The following is a 24,861-nucleotide window of genomic DNA, read 5'->3' as shown; positions in this document are numbered from 1 at the left end:
AAAGTAGAACATTATTTATGTAAATACAAGTTTCTTTCAAGAAAAAAAAAAAAAAAAAAAAAGCCAAAAGTGCCAGTAGTTGCAGAACCACCCATATACAAACTTTATTTGTGTAGTGTAAGGTTCTGTATTTATTTTCTTAGTCAACCTTTTGTTCTTGAATGTAGCCATGTTTCTCTGTGTTCTTGAACATAGCCCTGTCTTTCATTTTTGTTCATTGATTTCACCTGTGTTTGTTACTCACCTGGTCTCATTAGCTCCTTATTTAGTTCAGTTCATTCTGTTTGTTTCTTGTGAGGTATTGTTCATTTTGACTCTACTAAACCTTTTCCTAGTTCGTTTGTGACAACCAGTTATAGCCTTCAGTCCTAATTTTGGATTCTCCTGCCTGTTAGCCTACCTGTGTATGACCATTGCCTGCCTGTGAACATGATTCCTGCCTTTTGTGAAGGCGAAATAAACACCTGCCGCGCTCTGCGCGTGAATCTACACCCTTTTTCTCCCTGACTATTCATTACATGTAGTATCTTATTTATTGTTGGTTTCATAAATTTAAGTTGACCTATTTCCCTTGAGATCAGCAAGACTAAAATCAAACCAAAATGAGAGACGAATAAGAGAAAGTTGGTGGTTGCATAGTACCCCCCCCCCCACCTGAGTATTAACCGTTGTGTGTTTGAGCAAGAGTTTGTGTGCACCTGTGGTTGTGTGACTGCACGATAGGTTCCAAGAAGTGCCTCTATGTTACTGTGAATCTCTGTGGGAGAAGCCACTTCCTAGCTCCAGAACAGAAGCAGGGCAGGGCCCCTAGAATGCAGGGGTATCATGCATATTCTGACTCACTCCTGTACCTCTGCTTGGTTAGGACTGGGGATTCTCAAATCCAGCTGTTTCACACCTCAAGAAAACAACCCACCGCATTGTCTTGTCAACCTGAATAGTATTCCTTAAAATCACACTTCAGCGAGCCTGAAACCATACTCACGGCGTGAAGAGGTGCACCTTGGGTTTATCATCTCTAAGAAGGTAAATTAATTAATATAAGTATTGCAATTGTTACTGCAAACTGTTGGTACACTTGTGCTTATTATGTATGTAGCCATTAGGAAGGATTAACAGCAGGTTTCAAGTTAGTTCTGATAATCGAGTAAAACGTTTTCCAGAATGGTCCAGCAGCTATGTCATGAGGCCCACCTGGCTACCACAACAGACTGTCTGTAGTATTTGTATTTATTAGGGATCCCCATTAGCTGCTGCCAAGGCAGCACCTACTCTTCCTGGGGTCGACACATATTAAAGCATTTACATTATATATAAAACAGTACATCATATGACATTATTACACCACTACCTATCTACAATACAAAATGTTTAATACCACCATACAACAATATCACAATGTTTGCGTATGCATGTGTCTACCCTTGTGTGTGTCTCTTCACAGTCCCCGTTGTTCCATAAGGTTTATTTGTACCTGTTTTTTTAAATCGGATTCTACTTTTTGCATCAGTTACCTGATGTGAAAACAATTATATAAGAGCGTCTGCTAAATGGCTAAAATGTAGTGTGGAATAGAGTTCCATGTAGTCATGGCTCTATGCAGTACTGTGCACCTCCCATAGTCTGTTCTGGACTTGGGGACTGTGAAGAGAACTCTGGTGGCATGTCTTGTGGGGTATGCATGGGTGTCCGAGCTGTGTGCCAGTATTCCAAACAGACAGCTCGGTACATTCAGCTTGTCGACACCTCTTACAAAAACAAGCAGTGATGAAGTCAATCTCTCTTCCACTCTGAGCCAGGAGAGACTGACATGCATGTCATTAATGTTAGCTCTCCGTGTACTTTTAAGGGCCAGCCTTGCTGCCCTGTTCTGAGCCAACTGCAATTTTCCCAAGTCCCTCTTTGTGGCACCTGACCACACTACTGAACATTAGTCTAGGTGCGACAAAACTAGGGCCTGTAGGACCTGCCTTGTTGATAATGTTGTTAAGAAGGCAGAGCAGCGCGTAATTATGGACATACTTCTCCCCATTTAAATACTGTTGTATCAATATGCTTTGACCATGACAGTCTACAATCCAGGGTTACTCCAAGCAGTTTAGTAACCTCAATTTCCACATTATTCATTATGAGATGTAGTTGAGGTTTAGGGTTTAGTGAATGATTTGACCCAAATACAATGCTTTTAGTTTTGGAAATATTCAGGACTAACTTATTCCTTGCCACCCATTCCGAAACTAACTGCAACTCTTTGTTAAGTGTTGCAGTTATTTCAGTTGCTGTAGTAGCTGACGTGTATAGTGTTCAGTCATCCGCATACATAGACACACTGGCTTTACTCAAAGCCAGTGGCATGTCGTTAGTAAAGATGGAAAAAAGCAAGGGGTCTAGAAAGCTGCCCTGGGGAATTCCTGATCCTACCTGGATTTTGTTTGAAAGGCTTCCATTAAAGAAAACCCTCCTGTGTTCTGTTAGACAAGTAACTCTTTATCCACATTATAGCAGGGGGTGTACAGCCATAACCCATACGTTTTCCAGCAGCAGACTATGATCGATAATGTCAAAAGCTGCACTAAAGTCTAACGTCCTTCTCTATAAGCATGCTGAAAGTTTGCTGTCAATTTGTTTACAGTAAAATTGTATCCGGTCAAACACAATTTTTTTCCAATAGTTTACTAAGGGTTGGTAACAGGCTAATAGTAAGGTTTGTGGTCCCTACAATGAAGCTATACACAGGGAGTACCGGTACCAGATCAATGTGCAGGGGTATGAGGTAATTGAGGTAGATATTTACATGAAGACAGAGTAGAGTGGCTAGGCATCAGGATAGAGAGTAAAATAAAGAATAGAGTAGCAGCAGCATAGAATGAGTGTGAAAGTGTGTGTGTGTGTGTGTTTGTGTTGTGTCGGTATAGGTGTGTTTGTGTTGTCGGTATAGGTGTGTGTGTGTGTTATGTGTGTCAGTGTAGTGTGTGTGTGTGTGTGTGTTTATCATGGTTCCCCAACTGGCGGCCCGCTGGCCGAATTTGGCCCGTGGATGACATTTTTTTATATATACTGATATACAGTACCAGTCAAAAGTTTGGACACACCTACTCATTCCAGAGTTTTTCTTTATTTTTACTATTTTCTACATTGTAGAATAATAGTGAAGATATCAAAACTATGAAATAACACACATGGAATCATGTAGTTACCAAAAAAGTGCTAAACAAATCAAAATATATTCAAATAGCCACCCTTTGCCTTGATGACAGCTTTGCACACTCTTGGCATTCTCTCAACCAGCTTCATGAGGTAGTCACCTGGAATGCAGTTCAATTAACAGGTGTGCCTTCTTAAAAGTTAATTTGAGTTATTCTTCAACAATCAATGGGTGTATATCATTAATTTATACATCAAAAAATGGATGTAGCAACTAAGGATTCCAGCTTTAACCATTATTTTCTTGTAAAATCCATATTCTTTGAGGTTTCAGGATTTTGAGGAACTCACTGTCCTGGTGCCTCATTTATCAAAGTGCATATGCACAAAAAATATTATAATCATTGCATGCACCACTTTTCCCGCAAAAATGTGTTTCTCAAATTTGAACTTGACAGGAAAGTACGCGTATCACCACGCAAATCTCAGACCACGGGTACGCACAACTTCTAGTGGTTGAAGAATTGTATTACAAGCAAATATTTTTTTATTTTTTTATTATCGGGGAAATTGAGTTGTTTGACAGTCAGGAATTAGAGAGCATTGTTTTGAAGGTTTGGACACCCTCCACAAATTAATTCCTCCTTTCCTCAGTCAGGAAGTTGTGCTATGTGTGCAAGTGACAGAAATATTAACGTTTTCTGTCTTACCATGTGTTATAGTGTTAAGAATGTGTTAGTTATTGCTGGTTACTACTCTGTATGATCATGGTGTAAAATGCGTGGGCCATGCACGTGTTACAGAGAGAGTGTGCAGAGCTGTGGCCTTGCATGATGACTAAAGAGTAACCTACTAAAAGGTCAACCTTCAACCCCAGGAGTGGAATTTCCAGTCTTGTGTAGTGGTGTGTGTGGTTGACTTCAGAGTAAAGTGTTGACTAGGGTTCAGTCAGTTCACATTTTGTGTTTTTTGAAACTCAAATGATATCAAATAAAAAATCTAATGAAATGTTATTTGTCACATGCGCCGAATACAACATTGTTTGTAACTTATTTTGTACATAATGTTGCTGCTACCATATAATATGACCGAAAAGAGCTTCTGGACATCAGAACAGCGATTACTCACCTTGAACTGGATGAATCATTTTCCTTTAATGAGTCTTTGAGAGGGATTCGCTCCAGACACCCGACAGGGCCCTCATCCCCGTCATTCGCAGTAGGAAAAAAAGGAGATATCGCGGAAGGAGGGTGCTTGGTAAGGAGCCGGCGATACTATTGGCCAATTTACAATCGCTTGATAATAAAGTGGACGAACTACAGGCACGTATATCCTACCAACAGGACATTAAAAACTGTAATATCTTATGTTTCACCAAGTCGTGGCTGAACAAAGACATGAATAACATACAGCTGGCGTGTTATACACTGTATTGGCAGGATAGAACACCAGCCTCTGGTAAGACAAGGGGTGGCGGTCTATGTATATTTGTAAACAACAGCTGGTGCACGATATCGAAGGAAGTCTCGAGGTTTTGCTCGCCTGAGGTAGAGTATCTCATGATAAGCTGTAGACCACACTATCTACCAAGAGAGTTTTCATCTATATTCTTCGTAGATGTCTATTTACCACCACAAACCGATGCTGGCACTAAGACCGCACTCAATTAACTGTATACGGCCATAAGCAAACAGGAAAACGCTCATCCAGAGGCAGCGCTCCTAGTGGCTGGGAACGTTAATGCAGGGAAACTTAAATCAGTTTTTCCTAATTTCTACCAGCATGTTAAATGTGCAACCAGAGGGGAAAACACTCAAGACCACCTTTACTTCACACACAGAGACGCGTACAAAGCTCTGCCTCGCCCTCCATTTGGAAAATCTGACCATAACTATATCCTCCTGATTCCTGCATACAAGCAAAAACTAAAGCAGGAAGCACCAGTGACTCTGTCAATAAAAAAGTGGTCAGATGAAGCAGATGCTGAGCTACAGGACTATTTTGCTAGCACAGACTGGAATGTCTTCCGGGATTCTTCCGATGGCATTGAGGAGTACACCACATCAGTCACTGGCTTCATCAATAAGTGCATTGATGACGTCGTCCCCACAGTGACTGTACGTACATACGCCAATCAGAAGCCATGGATTACAGGCAACATCCGCACTGAGCTAAAGGGTAGAGCAGCCGCTTTCAAGGAGTAGAACTCTAACCCGGAAACTTATAAGAAATCCCGCTATGCCCTCCACTACAAAGGGATGCACAGCCGCGAGCTGCCCAGTGACACGAGCCTACCAGACGAGCTAAATCACTTCTATGCTCGCTTCGAGGCAAGCAACACTGAAACATGCATGAGAGCATCAGCTGTTCCGAATGACTGTGTGATCACGCTCTCCATAGCCGATGTGAGTAATACTTTTTAAACTGGTCAACATTCACAAGGCCGCAGGGCCAGACGGATTACCAGGACGTGTACTCCGAGCATGCGCTGACCAACTGGCAAGTGTCTTCACTGACATTTTCAACCTCTCCCTGTCTGAGTCTGTAATACCAACATGTTTCAAGCAGACCACCATAGTCCCTGTGCCCAAGAACACTAACGTGACCTGCCTAAATGACTACCGACCCATAGCACTCACGTCTGTAGCCATGAAGTGCTTTGAAAGGCTGGTCATGGCGCACATCAACACCATTATTCCAGAAACCCTAGACCCACTCCAATTTGCATACCGCCCCAACAGATCCACAGATGATGCAATCTCTATTGCGCTCCACACTGCCCTTTCACACCTGGACAAAAGGAACACCTATGTGCGAATGCTATTCATTGACTACAGTTCAGCGTTCAACACTATAGTGCCCTCAAAGCTCATCACTAAGCTAAGGACCCTGGGACTAAACACTTCCCTCTGCAACTGGATCCTGGACTTCCTGACGGGCCGACCCCAGGTGGTAAGGGTAGGTAACAACACATCGCTGATCCTCAACACGGGGGTCCCTCAGGAGTGCGTGCTCAGTCCCCTTCTGTACTCCCTGTTCACTCATGACTGAATGGCCAGGCAAGACTCCAACACCATCATTAAGTTTGCCGATGACACAACAGTGGTAGGCCTGATCACCGACAACGACGAGACAGCCTATAGGGAGGAGGTCAGAGACCTGGCCGTGTGGTGCCAGGACAACAACCTCTCCCTCAACGTGATCAAGAAAAAGGAGATGACTGTGGACTGTTGTCATAAGCTCTAATGTCAACTGTTACACAGTCTGCATGACAACTTATGTCATACGTTATTACATGCTACAAATAACCAGATGTTATAAAATGTTATGTCATTTACCAACCTCTGTGTCACATTATTTAATTAAATAATGAGCGTCATAACCATGTCATATGGCTTTACAAAGTGTGCACAGACACCTTCAGTATAGTGACATTAATTTGAGGTGTTATGAAACAGATACTGGATGAATGTGCTTATACCACAGGATGAGTTGAGTATCATAAAATGTTACCATTCAAATGATCTCCAAGAAACATGGGCAAATGGGAGCACAGATGTAGGCCTACTAATGATATATGTTTTTCAAGGAGACTGCTCTGAGTTGTAGCTACAAATTGGACCACATCGAGATATAATAAAGCACACATTATAATACCAACATCTAACTTAATTAATCCATCCTCTTTCTCTCCGTTTGTTGGCACCATTCATTTTTAATCTTAGTGAACACCTTTCTCTATCTTTATCTTTCTGTCACTTTGTTTTAATCTCTCCATCAGTGTGTTTTGATGTGGTGGTTGTGCTGAGAAGTAGAGAGATCATTTCCTGTATCGCACAAGCAGTCATTATGGTCGACTCAATGTCAAGGGCTGAGGTTAATGTGGTGTGGGAGTCAGGCGCAGGACACCGAAGCTAGTCCAACAAAGTTTACTAGTGCAACACAAGGCAAAATACAATCAACGGCCTCAACATAAAACAGAGGCGAGCGATTACGCAAACTGTGCGTAAACTACAAAACAACAAACAGCGAAAACACGCGGCACTAACGGACAGGCGAATAACAACACACAAACTAACCAACACAAGACAGGCAACTTATAGGACACATAATCAGACACAAACGGACACAGGTGCAATAGACAGACAAAAGCAATCAAACATCGAAACATCTAACGGTGGCAGCTAGTACTCCGGGGACGGCGAACGCCGAAGCCTGCCCGAGCAAGGAGGAGGAGCAGCCTCGGCAGAATCCGTGACACTCAACATCAATCCGATTCTGGCGCCTACTAGCACTCTTGTTTGATGGGCATCATAACCATGGGCAAATGGGAGCACAGATGTAGATTTCATTCTGGCGCCTACTAGCACTCTTGTTTCCACATCCTTTAGTGCTTCTGTCAAGGCACAGCCTTATCACTGTAGCCTAGCAGTTAACAGCGCTGGGCCAGTAACTGAAAGATCGCTGGTTCGAATCCCTGAGCCGGCTAGGTGAAAAATCTGTTGATGTGCCCTTGAGCAAGGCACTTAGCCCTAATTGCTCCTGCAAGTCGCTCTGGATAAGAGTGTCTGCTAAATGTCTAAAATATATATTTTTAAATGCATATCGTCAATGGCACATCATCCAGAATAGACACTATGATGTTACCCAATATAAAGCAAAGATATCGAACTAAACTCCATGTAGTAGCAGAATGTACATTTGATATCACAAGTGGACAAAGGTAGTGTGACACCTCACAGTTGATAACTTAGTTGTAATAACATCTGTTATACAGTTAAACAGTTATACACCTCCACTGTGAAGTTTGTCTGTCAGACTTAGTATAAACTGGCCAGTCAACCAAACATCCCCCCTTGATAAAGACTCAAGCTTGTATTGAAGGAGGGAATTGAAAACTCCAAGACTCAAGTCATGCAGTGAGTCAATCCAGACCAGCTGGGAACAGGAATATTAGCTTTCAAAACACTGACCTCAAGACTCTTGTGCTGCACAGTATCATCACTCCAGGGATGGCCAACCCTGCTCCTGGACAGCTACTGAGTATGCAGGCTTTTGCTATAACACACCTGATGTTTGACATTTTACTGAACTGTTAGGATCTAATAATGCAAGCATTTCGCTGCGCCCACTATAACATCTGCTAAACTGTGTATGCGAGCAATAAACTTTGATTAGATTTTTTTGATTCAACTAATCAATATATTGGTGAGCATCTAGTAGAATCAGGTGTTCTTGTTAAGGGTTTGAATGCAGCAGGGTAGTTCTCCCGGGTTAGTGTTGCTCACCCCGGGTGATCATTTTCTCTCTCCGTTACAGTTGTTTTATGTTTTACCTTTAGTCATCCAGTTAACACCAGAGCCCTGGAGATGTCAGTCAGTCTTTCTGTGGTGGAATGGGGAATGTGTCTGGCCCGGTTCCAGGTATGAGGTATGAGGTATTAGCCTGCCTGCCTGCCCGCCACGGGCTGTGGTTGTTGACTACCGTGGTGACTCCTGTAGTCAAATATAATTTGTTTTCCGTAAAGGCCTGCCCCAAATTGCCTCTACACAGCAAAATCCCCCTGTGGACTTCACCAAGTGAGATCCTAAGTGAATATGATATCATTAAAATGTAACTATTTAAGACTATTCAAAATCATGTTTTTCATGAAATTTGATGATATTTGAAGGAAAGCAGATCAAAGTATGATGACCAAAGTACAGTGCCTTGCAAAAGTATTCATCCCCCTTGGCGTTTTTCCTATTTTGTTGCATTACAACCTGTAATTTAAATTGATTTTTATTTGGATTTCATATAATGGCCATACACAAAATAGTCCAAATTGGTGAAGTGAAATGAAAAAAATAACTTGTTTCAAAAAATTCTAAAAAATAAATAACGGAAAAGTGGTGCGTGCATACAGTGGGGAAAAAAGTATTTAGTCAGCCACCAATTGTGCAAGTTCTTCCACTTAAAAATATGATAGAGGCCTGTAATTTTCATCATAGGTACACGTCAACTATGACAGAGAAATTGAGAAAAAAAAATCCAGAAAATCGCATTGTAGGATTTTTAATGAATTTATTTGCAAATTATGGTGGAAAATAAGTATTTGGTCACCTACAAACAAGCAAGATATCTGGCTCTCACAGACCTGTAACTTCTTCTTTAAGAGGCTCCTCTGTCCTCCACTCGTTACCTGTATTAATGGCACCTGTTTGAACTTGTTATCAGTATAAAATACACCTGTCCACAACCTCAAACAGTCACACTCCAAACTCCACTATGGCCAAGACCAAAGAGCTGTCAAAGGACACCAGAAACAAAATTGTAGACCTGCACCAGGCTGGGAAGACTGAATCTGCAATAGGTAAGCAGCTTGGTTTGAAGAAATCAACTGTGGGAGCAATTATTAGGAAATGGAAGACATACAAGACCACTGATAATCTCCCTCGATCTGGGGCTCCACGCAAGATCTCACCCCGTGGGGTCAAAATGATCACAAGAACGGTGAGCAAAAATCCCAGAACCACACGGGGGGACCTAGTGAATGACCTGCAGAGAGCTGGGACCAAAGTAACAAAGCCTACCATCAGTAACACACTACGCCGCAAGGGACTCAAATCCTGCAGTGCCAGACGTGTCCCCCTGCTTAAGCCAGTACATGTCCAGGCCCGTCTGAAGTTTGCTAGAGTGCATTTGGATGATCCAGAAGAGGATTGGGAGAATGTCATATGGTCAGATAAAACCAAAATATAACTTTTTGGTAAAAACTCAACTCGTCGTGTTTGGAGAACAATGAATGCTGAGTTGCATCCAAAGAACACCATACCTACTGTGAAGCATGGGGGTGGAAACATCATGCTTTGGGGCTGTTTTTCTGCAAAGGGACCAGGACGACTGATCCGTGTAAAGGAAAGAATGAATGGGGCCATGTATCATGAGATTTTGAGTGAAAACCTCCTTCCATCAGCAAGGGCATTGAACCTGAAACGTGGCTTGGTCTTTCAGCATGACAATGATCCCAAACACACCGCCCGGGCAACGAAGGAGTGGCTTCGTAAGAAGCATTTCAAGGTCCTGGAGTGGCCTAGCCAGTCTCCAGATCTCAACCCCATAGAAAATCTTTGGAGGGAGTTGAAAGTCCGTGTTGCCCAGCGACAACCCCAAAACATCACTGCTCTAGAGGAGATCTGCATGGGGGAATGGGCCAAAATACCAGCAACAGTGTGTGTAAACCTTGTGAAGACTTACAGAAAACGTTTGACCTGTGTCATTGCCAACAAAGGGTATATAACAAAGTATTGAGCAACTTTTGTTATTGACCAAATACTTATTTTCCACCATAATTAGCTAATAAATTCATTAAAAATCCTACAATGTGATTTTCTGGATTTTTTTTCTCATTTTGTCTGTCATAGTTGACGTGTATCTATGATGAAAATTACAGGCCTCTCTCATCTTTTTAAGTGGGAGAACTTGCACAATTGGTGGCTGACTAAATACTTTTTTTCCCCACTGTATGTATTCACCCCCTTTGCTATGAAGGCCCTAAATAAGATCTGGTGCAACCAATTACCTTCAGAAGTCGCATAATTAGTTAAATAAAGTCCACCTGTGTGCAATCTACAGTGAGGGAAAAAAGTATTTGATCCCCTGCTGATTTTGTACGTTTGCCCACTGACAAAGACATGATCAGTCTATCATTTTAATGGTAGGTTTATTTGAACAGTGAGAGACAGAATAACAACAATAAAATCCAGAAAAATGCATGTCAAAAATGTTATAAATTGATTTGCATTTTAATGAGGGAAATAAGTATTTGACCCCTCTGCAAAACATGACTTAGTATTTGGTGGCAAAACCCTTGTTGGCAATCACAGAGGTCAGATGTTTCTTGTAGTTGGCCACCAGGTTTGCACACATCTCAGGAGGGATTTTGTCCCACTCCTCTTTGCAGATCTTCTCCAAGTCATTAAGGTTTCGAGGCTGACGTTTGGCAACTCGAACCTTCAGCTCCCTCCACAGATTTTCTATGAGATTAAGGTCTGGAGACTGGCTAGGCCACTCCAGGACCTTAATGTGCTTCTTCTTGATCCACTCCTTTGTTGCCTTGGCCGTGTGTTTTGGATCATTGTCATGCTGGAATACCCATCCACAACCCATTTTCAATGCCCTGGCTGAGGGAAGGAGGTTCTCACCCAAGATTTGACGGTACATGGCCCCGTCCATCGTCCCTTTGATGTGGTGAAGTTGTCCTGTCCCCTTAGCAGAAAAACACCCACAAAGCATAATGTTTCCACCTCCATGTTTGATGGTCGGGATGGTGTTCTTGGGGTCATAGGCAGCATTCCTCCTCCTCCAAACAAGGCGAGTTGAGTTGATCCCAAAGAGGTCGATTTTGGTCTCATCTGACCACAACACTTTCACCCAGTTCTCCTCTGAATCATTCAGATGTTCATTGGCACACTTCAGACCGGCCTGTATATGTGCTTTCTTGAGCAGGGGGACCTTGCGGGCGCTGCAGGATTTCAGTCCTTCACGGCATAGTGTGTTACCAATTGTTTTCTTGGTGACTATGGTCCCAGCTGCCTTGAGATCATTGACAAGATCCTCCCGTGTAGTTCTGGGCTGATTCCTCACCGTTCTCATGATCATTGCAACTCCACGAGGTGAGATCTTGCATGGAGCCCCAGGCCGAGGGAGATTGACAGTTCTTTTGTGTTTCTTCCATTTGCGAATAATTGCACCAACTGTTGTCACCTTCTCACCAAGCTGCTTGGCGATGGTCTTGTAGCCCATTCCAGCCTTGTGTAGGTCTACAATCTTGTCCTTGACATCCTTGGAGAGCTCTTTGGTCTTGGCCATGGTGGAGAGTTTGGAATCTGATTGATTGATTGCTTCTGTGGACAGGTGTCTTTTATACAGGTAACAAGTTGAGATTAGGAGCACTCCCTTTAAAAGTGTGCTCCTAATCTCAGCTCGTTACCTGTATAAAAGACACCTGGGAGCCAGAAATCTTTATGATTGAGAGGGGGTCAAATACTTATTTCCCTCATTAAAATGCAAATCAATTGATAACATTTTTGACATGCGTTCTTCTGGATTTTTGTTGTTGTTATTCTGTCTCTCACTGTTCAAATAAACCTACCATTAAAATTATAGACTGATCATGTCTTTGTCAGTAGGCAAACGTACAAAATTAGCAGGGGATCAAATACTTTTTTCCCTCACTGTATGTGTCACATGATCTGGCACATGATCTCAGTATATATACACCTGTTCTGAAAGGCCCCAGAGTCTCCAACACCACTAAGCAAGGGGCACCACCAAGCAAGGGGCACCATGAAGACCAAGGAGCTCTCCAACCAGGTCAGGTACACATTTGTGGAGAAGTACAGATCAGGGTTGGGTTATAAAAAAATATCAGAAACTTTTAACATCCCACGGAGCACCATTAAATCCATTATAAAAATGTTTAAAGAATATGGCACCACAACAAACCTGCCAAGAGAGGGCCGCCCGCCCACCAAAACTCACGGACCAGGCAAGGAGGGCATTAATCAGAGAGGCAACAAAGAGACAAAAGATAACCCTGAAAGAGCTGCAAAGCTCCACAGCGGAGATTGGAGTATCTGTCCATAGGACCACTTTAAGCCGTTTAACGGAAGAGTGACCAGAAAAAAACCCATTGCTTAAAGAAAAAAATAAGCAAACATGTTTGGTGTTCACCAAAAGACATGTGGGAGACTCCCCAAACATATGGATGAAGGTACTCTGTTCAGATGAGACTAAAATTGAGCTTTTTGGCCATCAAGGAAAATGCTATGTCTGGCGCAAACCCAAAACCTCTTATCACCTCGAGACCACCATCCCTGGTGGTGGCAGCATCATGCTGTGGGGATGTTTTTCATTGGCAGGGACTGGGAAACTGGTCAGAATTAAAGGAATGATGAATGGCGCTAAATACAGGGAAATTCCTGAGGGAATGTCACGTTCGTTCATAGACGGGTCAGACCAAGGCGCAGCGTGATATGCATACATGTTTATTAAATGAATAAACACAACGACAAAACAATAAACCAACGATACGTGACGTTCTACGGTACACACAACAAACCTCACATGGAACAAGATCCCACAACCCACTAGTGCCAATAGGCTGCCTAAGTATGGTCCCCAATCAGAGACAACGAGCGACAGCTGCCTCTGATTGGGAACCACACCGGCCAACATAGATCTAGACATACTAGATCCTACAACATAGAACAAACACAACAAGGAATATACACACCCTGACTCAACATATAAGCGTCCCCTGAGTCAAGGCGTGACAGTACCCCCCCCCCAAAGGTGCGGACTCCGACTGCACAACATAAACATAACAGGGTAGGGGCCGGGTGGGCATTCCGCCTCAGAGGCGGATCCGGCTCAGGCCATGACGACCTCTCACTCTTCGCCTCCCATTTGCGCCCCTGGTCTGGTCTAGACATCGGCGCGTTGCTTCCCCTCTCCTTCCTCCCACTATACTCCAAGCCCTGTCTGGACCCTGGTGTGAGAGACCCCGAACCTGGAGAGGGGCTGACGTCTGGGTCTGGACTGGAGCCGCTGACCGGAGCTGGACCAGGCACCGGTGGAGCGGACTGCTCAGGCTCCGGACTGGAGCCGCTGACCGGAGCTGGATCAGGCACCGGTGGAGCGGACTGCTCTGGCTCCGGAGTGGAGCCGCTGACCGGAGCTGGATCAGGCACCGGTGGAGCGGACTGCTCTGGCTCCGGAGTGGAGCCGCTGACCGGAGCTGGACTGGACCCCAGTGAAGCGGATTGCTCTGGCTCCGGAGTGAAGGCATGTTTGCATAGGGACGTGGTTTATATAGCCAGAAAGCTACTCTACTGGTGCCAAATTTGACTTTAGGGTGTCATCAAATATAAATAAATGTTTTTCCCTGTTTATCTATGGCAAAGATACTTATATGTTTCCCCTTTCATCTGTGACTGGTGTTAGCTTGCTACTGGCTAGCTAGGTTTTCAGCCAGCATGGAACAAAGGGGGGAAGGGTCATTCAAAACGCTGACGCAGTTGTCAAGTCAACACATCCATCAGTGCTCTTGTGAACTGCGTCACAAGTGACATGCCAAACAAGAGATGTATAAAAAATAATTGATATCATTGATGCAATTTCAGTGTTTGAGTTGCTTTGTGTATCACCAAATTTGCTTGAGATGATTTTGCTGCAACACTGCTCACTGCATCCAAGTTGCTTGACATGGGAGTTTCAAAGAGCTGTCAGTCAAGGCGAGATCATGAATATAAGCTCCCTGCACACTCAGCCTCTTTTCAAACTTCCTGGTAGTTAGCCATGACAGAAAAAGTACTTTTCAGAATTACTGTTCAATACCTTTAACACAATACAATATGTATTTCTTAAGGCCTCATGAGGGCTTACACTCTAAAACATCCTGGGTTGTTTGGATGACCAAACTGCTGGGTTGCAGGCATTGGGTCACTTAGTTTGGTTGTTTTTTAAAAAGAGCAAGGTTGGTTTGGTGATGCTGGGTTATTGTGATTTTACAGAGGGGGTCAAATCATAATAAGACTGGAGGCTTGGCGTAGTAGTGGCGTGGCTTTCAGGAAGTTATTTTTGTCCACCCATGGGAGTAAATGTAATTCCGGTTAATCTGTTCTGTTGAATTGTTAGCACATGTCACGGTTGAACACTTATATATTTGTAGTTATAATTAAGCCTACAGAAGTATACCAAAAAAATAAAAAAAGTATATGAGTTCCTTAAAAGCCTATGCAAATCATAATGTGATATCCCCAATGGTATAGTAACCACTTTAGTGTAATATGTAAATAATAATGTTCATATTTTTGTATTAGATTATGTGACGTGCAATAATTTTCAAGGAAAATTTGACATTGCAGTCTACAAAATTATCATGATCGACAGGACTGACATTTACTCTCACGGATGGCCAAAAATAACTATCTAAATGCCACACACCTAATAAGCCACACCTCCTGAAAATAAGCTATGGATTACATAAAAAAAGATAGAGCTGCTTGGTCAACCCAGAAAGAAAATGAATAAAAACCCAATGGATGGTTAAATTAACCCATGTTTGGATACTCGGAAAAACCCAACATGTTGGGTTATTCATGCAACCTGTCACATTATGCTGGCTTGCAAAGTGATGTCTAATTCTGATAGAAATCCAGCCGGAATGGGGATATCCAACCTTTTGAATTTTATATCACCCACAACTTGCATTTAGAATTCCTGCCAGGGTTGGGAAAAGTGAAATATGAGACTACCTAAAACATCTAAACTGGAACAACCTTTTCAGTAACGGCTAAATAAGTCCAAGTAACATATCGGATTAGTTTAGAATATGTATGACATTTATATCTGAGATGCATAACATTAATTAATCAATGTACATGCAAAAACATAGATATATCATTTCTTTTATGTTTTTTAAATCAACCTGAAATAGAGCACGCTGTGAAATATGATTATGATGGGTGTGGTTTTGGTTCAACTCTGGTTATTAACACCAACATTGAGTGTTAATTCAACATTTAATTGTTATGTTCAGAGTGTAGGCCCTTAACATTAGAGCATATGAATTACATATTGTATTGTGTTAAAGAATAAACCATATATGATAACATTTTTGCTCAGGATATCACTTGGTGAAGTCCCTAGGACTGAAAATGGATGAATGCAACAACCATGTCTCTGTCACTAACAAATACAGTCATGGATAGTACTGTAACTCTACAATTCACTTGAAAGGCAAGGCACTCTGGGAAAAAAATAAGGCTTTACACCAAGCAGTGTGTTAATTGAACACTTTCCAGTGTCTATAGGGGTCCACACTTTCAGTGTTAATTTAAAACTCTCAGTCTATAATTTGCTGTGTAGCTCTGGTGTGTGTTTGTGTGGGAAACAGACATTCAGTTGACAAGTAAGGGATTCAGTGGATGGTCAGAAAGAAGCATGATACGTTTGTGTGTGTGAGATCATTTCTTTTGCTGAAGATTTTGGATAGTGTGATGTGACCCTTGATTCTGATAGTTTGTTTGAGCCTATTATGGCAATGCCTGACTAAAACTCACAAGTGATTCTGTGTGTCTCTTTGTTTCAGCTATGGATTGGAGTCAGATGTTGCAGCTCTCACTCTTCTCACTCCTCTGTCTCACTGGCAGCGCCAAGGCAGTAGGAGGTAAGTAGCATGGAATTTACCAACATAATTCATCAGCCATTAATTAATCAATCAATCAATCAATCATGTTACGAGGACAGCTAGAAGTACAGATTGAATTAAACTGTATCAATTGAACAGCTCTATAGGCAGAAACATGGTCCTTCACTTTGTCATGACTTAACTCTGACCTCTGGTGGGTGTTGATGGAATTAAATCCTTTGAAACAGCAGCCCTGCAAATATCTATGTTTCTTGTTGTTCTGAAAGGTTAAGCACACAGCAAATTCTCCAGTTTAAAAAAACAGAGTTTTAAAGGTCCTGAACAGTCATTCTGAAAAGTACTATTTCTCTCATGGGTAACTACCAGGAAGTTGAAAAAGACAGGCTGAGTGGGTGGTGAGCTTATATTAATTAGTTCGCCTTGACTGACAGCTCTTTGAAACACCTATGTCAAGCAACTTGGATGCAGTGAGCAGTGTTGCAGTAAAATCATCTTAAGCAAATTTGGTGACACAAAAAGCAACTCAAACAACATTGAAATTGCATCATTGATGTCATTTATATATATATACAGTGGGGAAAAAAAGTATTTAGTCAGCCACCAAGTGTGCAAGTTCTCCCACTTAAAAAGATGAGAGAGGCCTGTAATTTTCATCATAGGTACACGTCAACTATGACAGACAAAGTGAGAGAAAAAAATCCAGAAAATCACATTGTAGGATTTTTAATGAATTTATTTGCAAATTATGGTGGAAAATAAGTATTTGGTCAATAACAAAAGTTTCTCAATACTGTGTTATATACCCTTTGTTGGCAATGACACAGGTAAAACGTTTTCTGTAAGTCTTCACAAGGTTTTCACACACTGTTGCTGGTATTTTGGCCCATTCCTCCATGCAGATCTCCTCTAGAGCAGTGATGTTTTGGGGCTGTCGCTGGGCAACACGGACTTTCAACTCCCTCCAAAGATTTTCTATGGGGTTGAGATCTGGAGACTGGCTAGGCCACTCCAGGACCTTGAAATGCTTCTTACGAAGCCACTCCTTCGTTGCCCGGGCGGTGTGTTTGGGATCATTGTCATGCTGAAAGACCCAGGCACGTTTCATCTTCAATGCCCTTGCTGATGGAAGGAGGTTTTCACTCAAAATCTCACGATACATGGCCCCATTCATTCTTTCCTTTACACGGATCAGTCGTCCTGGTCCCTTTGCAGAAAAACAGCCCCAAAGCATGATGTTTCCACCCCCATGCTTCACAGTAGGTATGGTGTTCTTTGGATGCAACTCAGCATTCTTTGTCCTCCAAACACGACGAGTTGAGTTTTTACCAAAAAGTTCTATTTTGGTTTCATCTGACCATATAACATTCTCCCAATCCTCTTCTGGATCATCCAAATGCACTCTAGCAAACTTCAGACGGGCCTGGACATGTACTGGCTTAAGCAGGGGGACACGTCTGCCACTGCAGGATTTGAGTCCCTGGCGGCGTAGTGTGTTACTGATGGTAGGCTTTGTTACTTTGGTCCCAGCTCTCTGCGGGTCATTCACTAGGTCCCCCTGTGTGGTTCTGGTATTTTTGCTCACCATTCTTGTGATCATTTTGACCCCACGAGGTGAGATCTTGCGTGGAGCCCCAGATCAAGGGAGATTATCAGTGGTCTTGTATGTCTTCCATTTCCTAATAATTGCTCCCAGAGTTGATTTCTTAAAACCAAGCTGCTTACCAATTGCAGATTCAGTCTTCCCAGCCTGGTGCAGGTCTACAATTTTGTTTCTGGTGTCCTTTGACAGCTCTTTGGTCTTGGCCATAGTGGAGTTTGGAGTGTGACTGTTTGAGGTTGTGGACAGGTGTCTTTTATACTGATAACAAGTTCAAACAGGTGCCATTAATACAGGTAACGAGTGGAGGACAGAGGAGCCTCTTAAAGAAGAAGTTACAGGTCTGTGAGAGCCAGAAATCTTGCTTGTTTGTAGGTGACCAAATACTTATTTTCAACCATAATTTGCAAATAAATTCATAAAAAATCCTACAATGTGATTTTCTGGATTTTTTTTCCTCATTTTGTCTGTCATAGTTGACGTGTACCTATGATGAAAATTACAGGCCTCTCTCATCTTTTTAAGTGGGAGAACTTGCACAATTGGTGGCTGACTAAATACTTTTTTTCCCCACTGTATATCTCCCGTTTGGCATGTCTTTTGTGATGTGTTTCACAGCAGCACTGACGGATGTGTTGACATGACAACTGAGTCAGAGTTTTGAATGACCCTTCTCCCCCTTTTGTTCCATGCTGGCTGAAGACCTCGCTAGCCAGTAACTAGCTAACACCAGACACAGATGAAAGGGGAAACATATAAGAATATTTGCCATAGATTGATAGGGTAAACTTGTAATTATATTTGCTGACACCATTCAGTCACATTTTGGCGCCAGTAGAGTAGCTATCTAGATGTATAAACCACACCCCTCTGCCCCGATGTTGGTTAAAAGGCGGTACTTATTTAAGTTAGGTAAGAGAATATCATGTTACAGTACCAGTGGTGTGTTAAAATGAGAGTTAAGGTGATGTCACGTTGTCCCCTAAATAATGAATCCAAGTGTTTGACATGGGGGAGGGGACCAGTAACTTTATGATCAAACTTTATCAATGTATAACTTATCATACTTTAGTCATCATACTTTGATCTGGTTTCCTTCAAATATCATCACATTTCATGAAAAACATCATTTTAACTATTCATGACCTTTAAATCAACACTGAAAGTGTTGTCTATGGACCCCATATAAACACCGGAACAGTGTTAAATTAACTTACGGATTAGTGTAAAGCCTTATTCAAATATTTCCCAGAGTGCCTTGCCTTTTGAGTAAATTGTAGAGTTATCACCAATGACTATATTTGTTATTGACAGAGACATGGATGATGTATTCATCCATTTTCGGTCCTATGGACTTCACCCAGTATTAAGTGAGATCCTAAGTGAATGTTATCATTAAAAATATATATGTTTAACACAATACCACACGCCATTTTGAGGGCCTAGTTTTACCCTTTTTTAGGGGCCTGAAACTCATACATATAACTTTGAACTAAAACCACGTCATTATTATCATATTTCCCAGCAGGCTCTATTGCAGGTTGATATTTCAGAATTGTTTGTTTCAATATCTATGTTTGTGCACATACATTGATTGACTGATTAATCTTGTGCTACACAAAGATAAATGACATACATTTTTATAAACTAATCCAATTAGTTAGTTCAAATCAGTTAGTTCCTAATGTTCCTAACCCAGGCAGTCATTCTGAATGCAGATTTCAGGTGAATAATTATTCCAACTGTTGGATCTCCACCCACTGATTGGATTCCAATGGGAATTACATGTCACCTTGCAAGCTAGCATAATGTGACTTGCAGGCCTGATGTGGCTTGTAAACCATGGGTTTCAGGCCCTTGTGTTACACTCTCAGAATAAAAGGTTTACATTTGTGACTAAAGGGAGACAAACACTTATTTATCTTTGTGTAGCATAATATTAATCAATCAATCAATGCACCTGCACAAATATAGATATTGAAACAAACAATTCTAAAAACATTCATCCTGCGATAGAGCAAGCTGGGAAATATGATAATGATGGGCATGGTTTTAGTTCAAAGTGACGTGCATGAGTTTCAGGCTCCTTTATTTGGTTAAAACTATGCCCACAAAATAAAGCCTTATGAAATAAATACAGTGCACAACTATTCAGACCCCTTCACCTTTTCCACATTTTGTTACGTTACAGCCTTATTCTAAAATTGATTAAATGCACATTTTCCTCATCAATCTACACAAAATACCCCATAATGACAAAGTGAGAAAACAGGTTTTTAGAAATGTTTACCAAAAAAAATAAACAAGTATTTACATAAATATTCAGACCCTTTGCTATGAGACTCGAAATTGAGCTCAGGTGCATCCTATTTCCATTGATCATCCTTGAGATGTTTCTACAACTTGATTGGAGTCCACCTGTGGTAAATTCAATTGATTGGACATGATTTGGAAAGGCACACACCTGTCCCACAGTTGACAGTGCATGTCAGAGCAAAAAACAAGCCATGAGGTCAAAGGAATTGTCCGTTGAGCTCCAAGAAAGGATTCTGTCGAGGCACAGATATGGAGAAGGGTACCAAAACCTTTCTGCAGCATTGAAGGTCCCCAAGAACACAGTGCCCTCCATCATTCATAAATGGAAGAAGTTTGGAACCACAAGACTATTACTATAGCTTGCAGTCTGGCCAAACTGAGCAATCAGGGGAGAAGGTTCTTGGTTAGGGAGGTGACCAATAACCTGATGGTCACTCTGACAGAGCTCCAGAGGTCCTCTATGGAGATGGGAGAACCTTCCAGAAGGACAACCATCTCTGCAGCACTCCACCAATCAGGCCTTTATGGTAGAGAGGCCAGACGGAAGCCACTCCTCAGTAAAAGGCACATGACAGCCCGCTTACGTTTACATTTTACATTTTAGTCATTTAGCAGACGCTCTTAGCCAGAGCGACTTACAGTTAATAAAAAAAATAAAAAATAATGCTGGCCCCCCGTGGGAATCAATCCCACAACCCTGGCGTTGCAAACGCCATGCTCTACCAACTGAGCTACATCCCTGCCGGCCATTCCCTCCCCTACTCTGCACGACGCTGGGCCAATTGTGCGCCGCCCCATGGGTCTCCCGGTCGCGGCCGGCTACGACAGAGCCTGGATTCATACCAGGATCTCTAGTGGCACAGCTAGCACTGCGATGCAGTGCCTTAGACCACTGCGCCACTCGGGAGTTTGCCAAAAGGCACCTAAGGACTCTCAGACCAAGAGAAACAAGATTCTCTGGTCTAATGAAACCAAGATTGAACTCTTTGGCCTGAATGCCAAGCGTCCCGTCTGGAGGAAACCAGGCACCACTCATCACCTGGCCAATACCATCCCTACGGTGAAGCATGGTGGTGGCAGCATCTTGATGTGGAAAGGTGAACGGAGCAAAGTACAGAAGAGAGATCCTTGATGAAAACCTGCTCCAGACCTCAGACTGGGGCGATGGTTCACCTTCCAACAGGACAACGACCCTAAGCACACAGCCAAGACAACGCAGGAGTGGCTTCGGGACAGGCCTCTGAATGTCCTTGAGTGGCCCAGCCAGAGCCCGGACATGAACCCGATCGAACAGCTCTGGAGGGACCTGAAAATAGCTGTGCAGCGATGCTCCCCATGTAACCTTACAGAGCTTGACAGGATCTGCAGAGAGGAATGGGAGAAACTCCCCAAATACAGGTGTGCCAAGCTTGTGGCATCATACCCAAGAAGACTCGAGGCTGTAATCGCTGCCAAAGGTGCTTCAACAAAGTACTGAGTAAAGGGTCTGAATATTTATGTAAATGTAATATTTCAGTTTTTAATTTTTAATTGATTTGCAAAAAAAATGTAAAACCTGTTTTTGCTTTGTCAATATGGGGTATTGTGTGTATATTGATAAGGAAAAAAACACATTTATTTAAGGCTGTAACGTAACAAAATGTGGAACAAGTGAAGGGGTCTGAATACTTTCCGAATGCACTGTATGGCATTGTGTTAAATATATATATATATATTTTATGACAACATACTCATTTAGGATCTCACTTTTTGAAGTCCGTAGGACCAAAAATTGATGAATGCAACAGCCGTGTCTCTGTCACTTACAAATACAGTGGTGGTAACTCTACAATTTGCTTGAAAGGCACTGTGGGAATATTTGAAAAAGGCTTTACACTAATCAGTGTGTTAATTTAACACTGTTCTGGTGTCTATATGGGTCCACAGACTCAACACTTTCAGTATTGATTTAACACCATCAGTGTTCATAGTTATTATTTTTTTTACTGGAGAATTTGTTGTGAAGAGATATATTTTGAAGGGACCATCTCTGTAAAGACTCTGTCTATGCATACTACATGACACGCGTAATAATTGCATAATTTCTTTGCCGTGCATCATTTCTCCAACATGTGTTTTTCTTTAAGAGGTGGCCTCAATAAAAAAGATGGTGGTCCGCAAACAGTCCCTGTGCCTCATGTTTGTCTTTACTTTACTTTATATACTCTTTGTGTGCAGATCTCTGTGAGGACAAAGGACGAGAGGTTGAGCAGGTGTTTTCAGTTTCCGGTGATGCTGCCATGTTAACATCCACCCTGGTGGACCTCAATATGTTTGACAACGGCAGCATCCCCTATAACATCTCATGGTATGACCCAAGGACTGGGAGAGAGCTAACCAGGGAGACAAGAAAGACTCTGCCGCGGGGAAAGACACTGTGGATTTTTAACATCGCGATGGAGGATGCTGGAAACTATGAGTGTGTTGTGAGGTAGGGGCAATACTTTTGTCTGCTGTGTGTGTGTGTGTGTGTGTGTGTGTGTGTGTGTGTGTGTGTGTGTGTGTGTGTGTGTGTGTGTGTGTGTGTGTGTGTGTGTGTGTGTGTGTGTGTGTGTGTGCTGTAAATCTTTCCTGTTACCTTTGATAAACAGACTACCCTCCCAGTGCTATAAGAAATCGGCCTTACTGATTGTGAACCACACCAACCCAGAAGAATGCGGTCGACCAGAAAAGGCCGACCAGGTCCTGACCAACAAAGCCACCGGTTTTCTGAACTGCCCATTGAGTGACCATATCAGGGAAGTGGACAATTACTCCATTCAGTGGTACAAGGTGAGTCCTATGGGGTAAACAGACAGTGCAGTGCAATGGGAGAGTGTTGAGAGGGAACGCCTGACAGCAGGGGTGGACTGGCCATGCCGGATGGGCTGGTACATATTTAGCCCAATGGGATTGTCATTTATTTTATTTTTTTACATAATTATAATTATCTGGCTAATAACCAAATTAGTTCACCCAAAGTTCACCCAAATTACAATGACATTGGTTTCCTTACCCTGTAGGCCAGTCTATGGACAAGGTATAACAACAACGTGCTTTGGTTTGGTTTCCCTTGCACTGTTGTCACATGGAAGCGTTTTGGCATTTGTGGCACAAATCTCATTCAAGTCATTTGACCGATATTGGCATTTGTCGCGCATCAGTATGTAAAATGTATGCACTCACTAACTGTAAGTCGCTCTGGATAAGAGCGTCTGCTAAATGACTAAAACGTAAAATGTAATCATGTTCAAATCAATTTGAGATACATTTGGACATGATGTAGTCCCCTGTAGCTCAGTTGGTAGAGCATGGCGCTTGCAACGCCAGGGTTGTGGGTTCGTTCCCCACGGGGGGCCAGTATGAAAATGTATGCACTCACTAACTGTAAGTCACTCTGGATAAGAGCGTCTGCTAAATGACTAAAATGTAAAAAATGTCAATGTAATAACGGGGTCCACAGTGACAAAAATTGATCTTTTGGGGGCCTCAAGGAAAGAAAATGGGCCAATGTCGGGGCCTCAAGGGAAAAATGGTCTGGTGTGTCAGAAATGCCAGGGCGGATTTCTGGTCCCAGTCTGCCCCTGCCTGACAGTGCTGGAAAGCCTGTTTGAACTCTTTCTTATCAGTCATTCAGTCTGTCTCTATGTAATCTTAATTTGTGTTTAAAACTATAGGAATGTGGGGTTATTACTACTAGTGACTACATTTGAACAATGTTCCATCAGATACGGTATATACTCTTTACATTGTTCATTGCTCTCACACATTGTACTGCATTGAATTGTTCTGAGAGTAGGTCTTCTAAGGTAAGACATTATCACAACTTATCTGTAATTGTGTATTCATTTTGTTTTATTAGCCATATTCCATTACTATGATATTCCATTCCATTACCACTACCTTTCAGTGTGGATTTCTACTTTAAACCTTTCAGGGCTGTGAACCCATTGTGAAAGATGACCCATTGTGGAACAGGTTTAGCTATGTCAATAACAGTGTTACGGAGTTACTCCATGTAAAAGCGGTCATCCCTGAGGACCATGCGTTCTACACCTGCACCATGACCTTTAACTTGGAAGGGCTCAGCGGCAGGATCTCAGAGACCATCAACGGTACGGTGGACGGTGAGTTTTGTTGGCAGAGCTCATAAAGGTTGTCCCTAACCACAGATTATTACCATATACCCCCAATCCTTACCACAGCCATTACAGAGATACAGTGCCTTCAGAAAGTATTCACACCAGTTGACTTTCTCCACATCTTGTTGTGTTACATAGTGGGATTAAAAGGGATTTAATAGTCATTTTTTGTTAACAATCTACACAAAATATCCTGTAATGTCAAAGTGTAAGAAAAAGTCTAACATTAAAAATAGAAAAAAATAGAAAAATAGAACACTAATATATCTGATTACATAAGTATTCAACTCCCTGAGTCAATATATCTTAGAATCACCTTTGGCAGAGATTACAGCTGTGAGCATTTCTGGGTAAGTGTCTAAGAGCTTTCCACACCTGGATTGTGCAACATTTCCCCATTATTCTTTTCAAAATTCTTCAAGGTCTGTCAAGTTGGTTGTTGATCATTG

General features: G+C 42.2%; 1 protein-coding gene across 1 annotated transcript in view; it reads left to right on the top strand.

The window, feature by feature from the left end:
* Positions 1–943: 943 nt before the first annotated feature.
* LOC311129465 (interleukin-1 receptor type 1-like) overlaps positions 944–24,861 on the top strand; it is a 34,522-nt gene continuing 10,604 nt past the window's right edge. The window contains exons 1-5 of the mRNA XM_084161758.1: positions 944–1,026; positions 16,280–16,357; positions 22,470–22,722; positions 22,883–23,063; positions 24,208–24,397. Coding sequence (XP_084017884.1) covers positions 16,282–16,357; positions 22,470–22,722; positions 22,883–23,063; positions 24,208–24,397 — 700 coding nt within the window. The 5' untranslated portion in view covers positions 944–1,026; positions 16,280–16,281. The remainder of the gene's footprint in view (positions 1,027–16,279; positions 16,358–22,469; positions 22,723–22,882; positions 23,064–24,207; positions 24,398–24,861) is intronic.

Source organism: Coregonus lavaretus (assembly GCF_964263955.1).
Source record: "Coregonus lavaretus genome assembly, chromosome: 5".
NCBI classification, from domain to species: domain Eukaryota; kingdom Metazoa; phylum Chordata; class Actinopteri; order Salmoniformes; family Salmonidae; genus Coregonus; species Coregonus lavaretus.
Note: the sequence above shows the minus strand (reverse complement) of the source record. Positions and strands in the feature narration are given on the sequence as shown.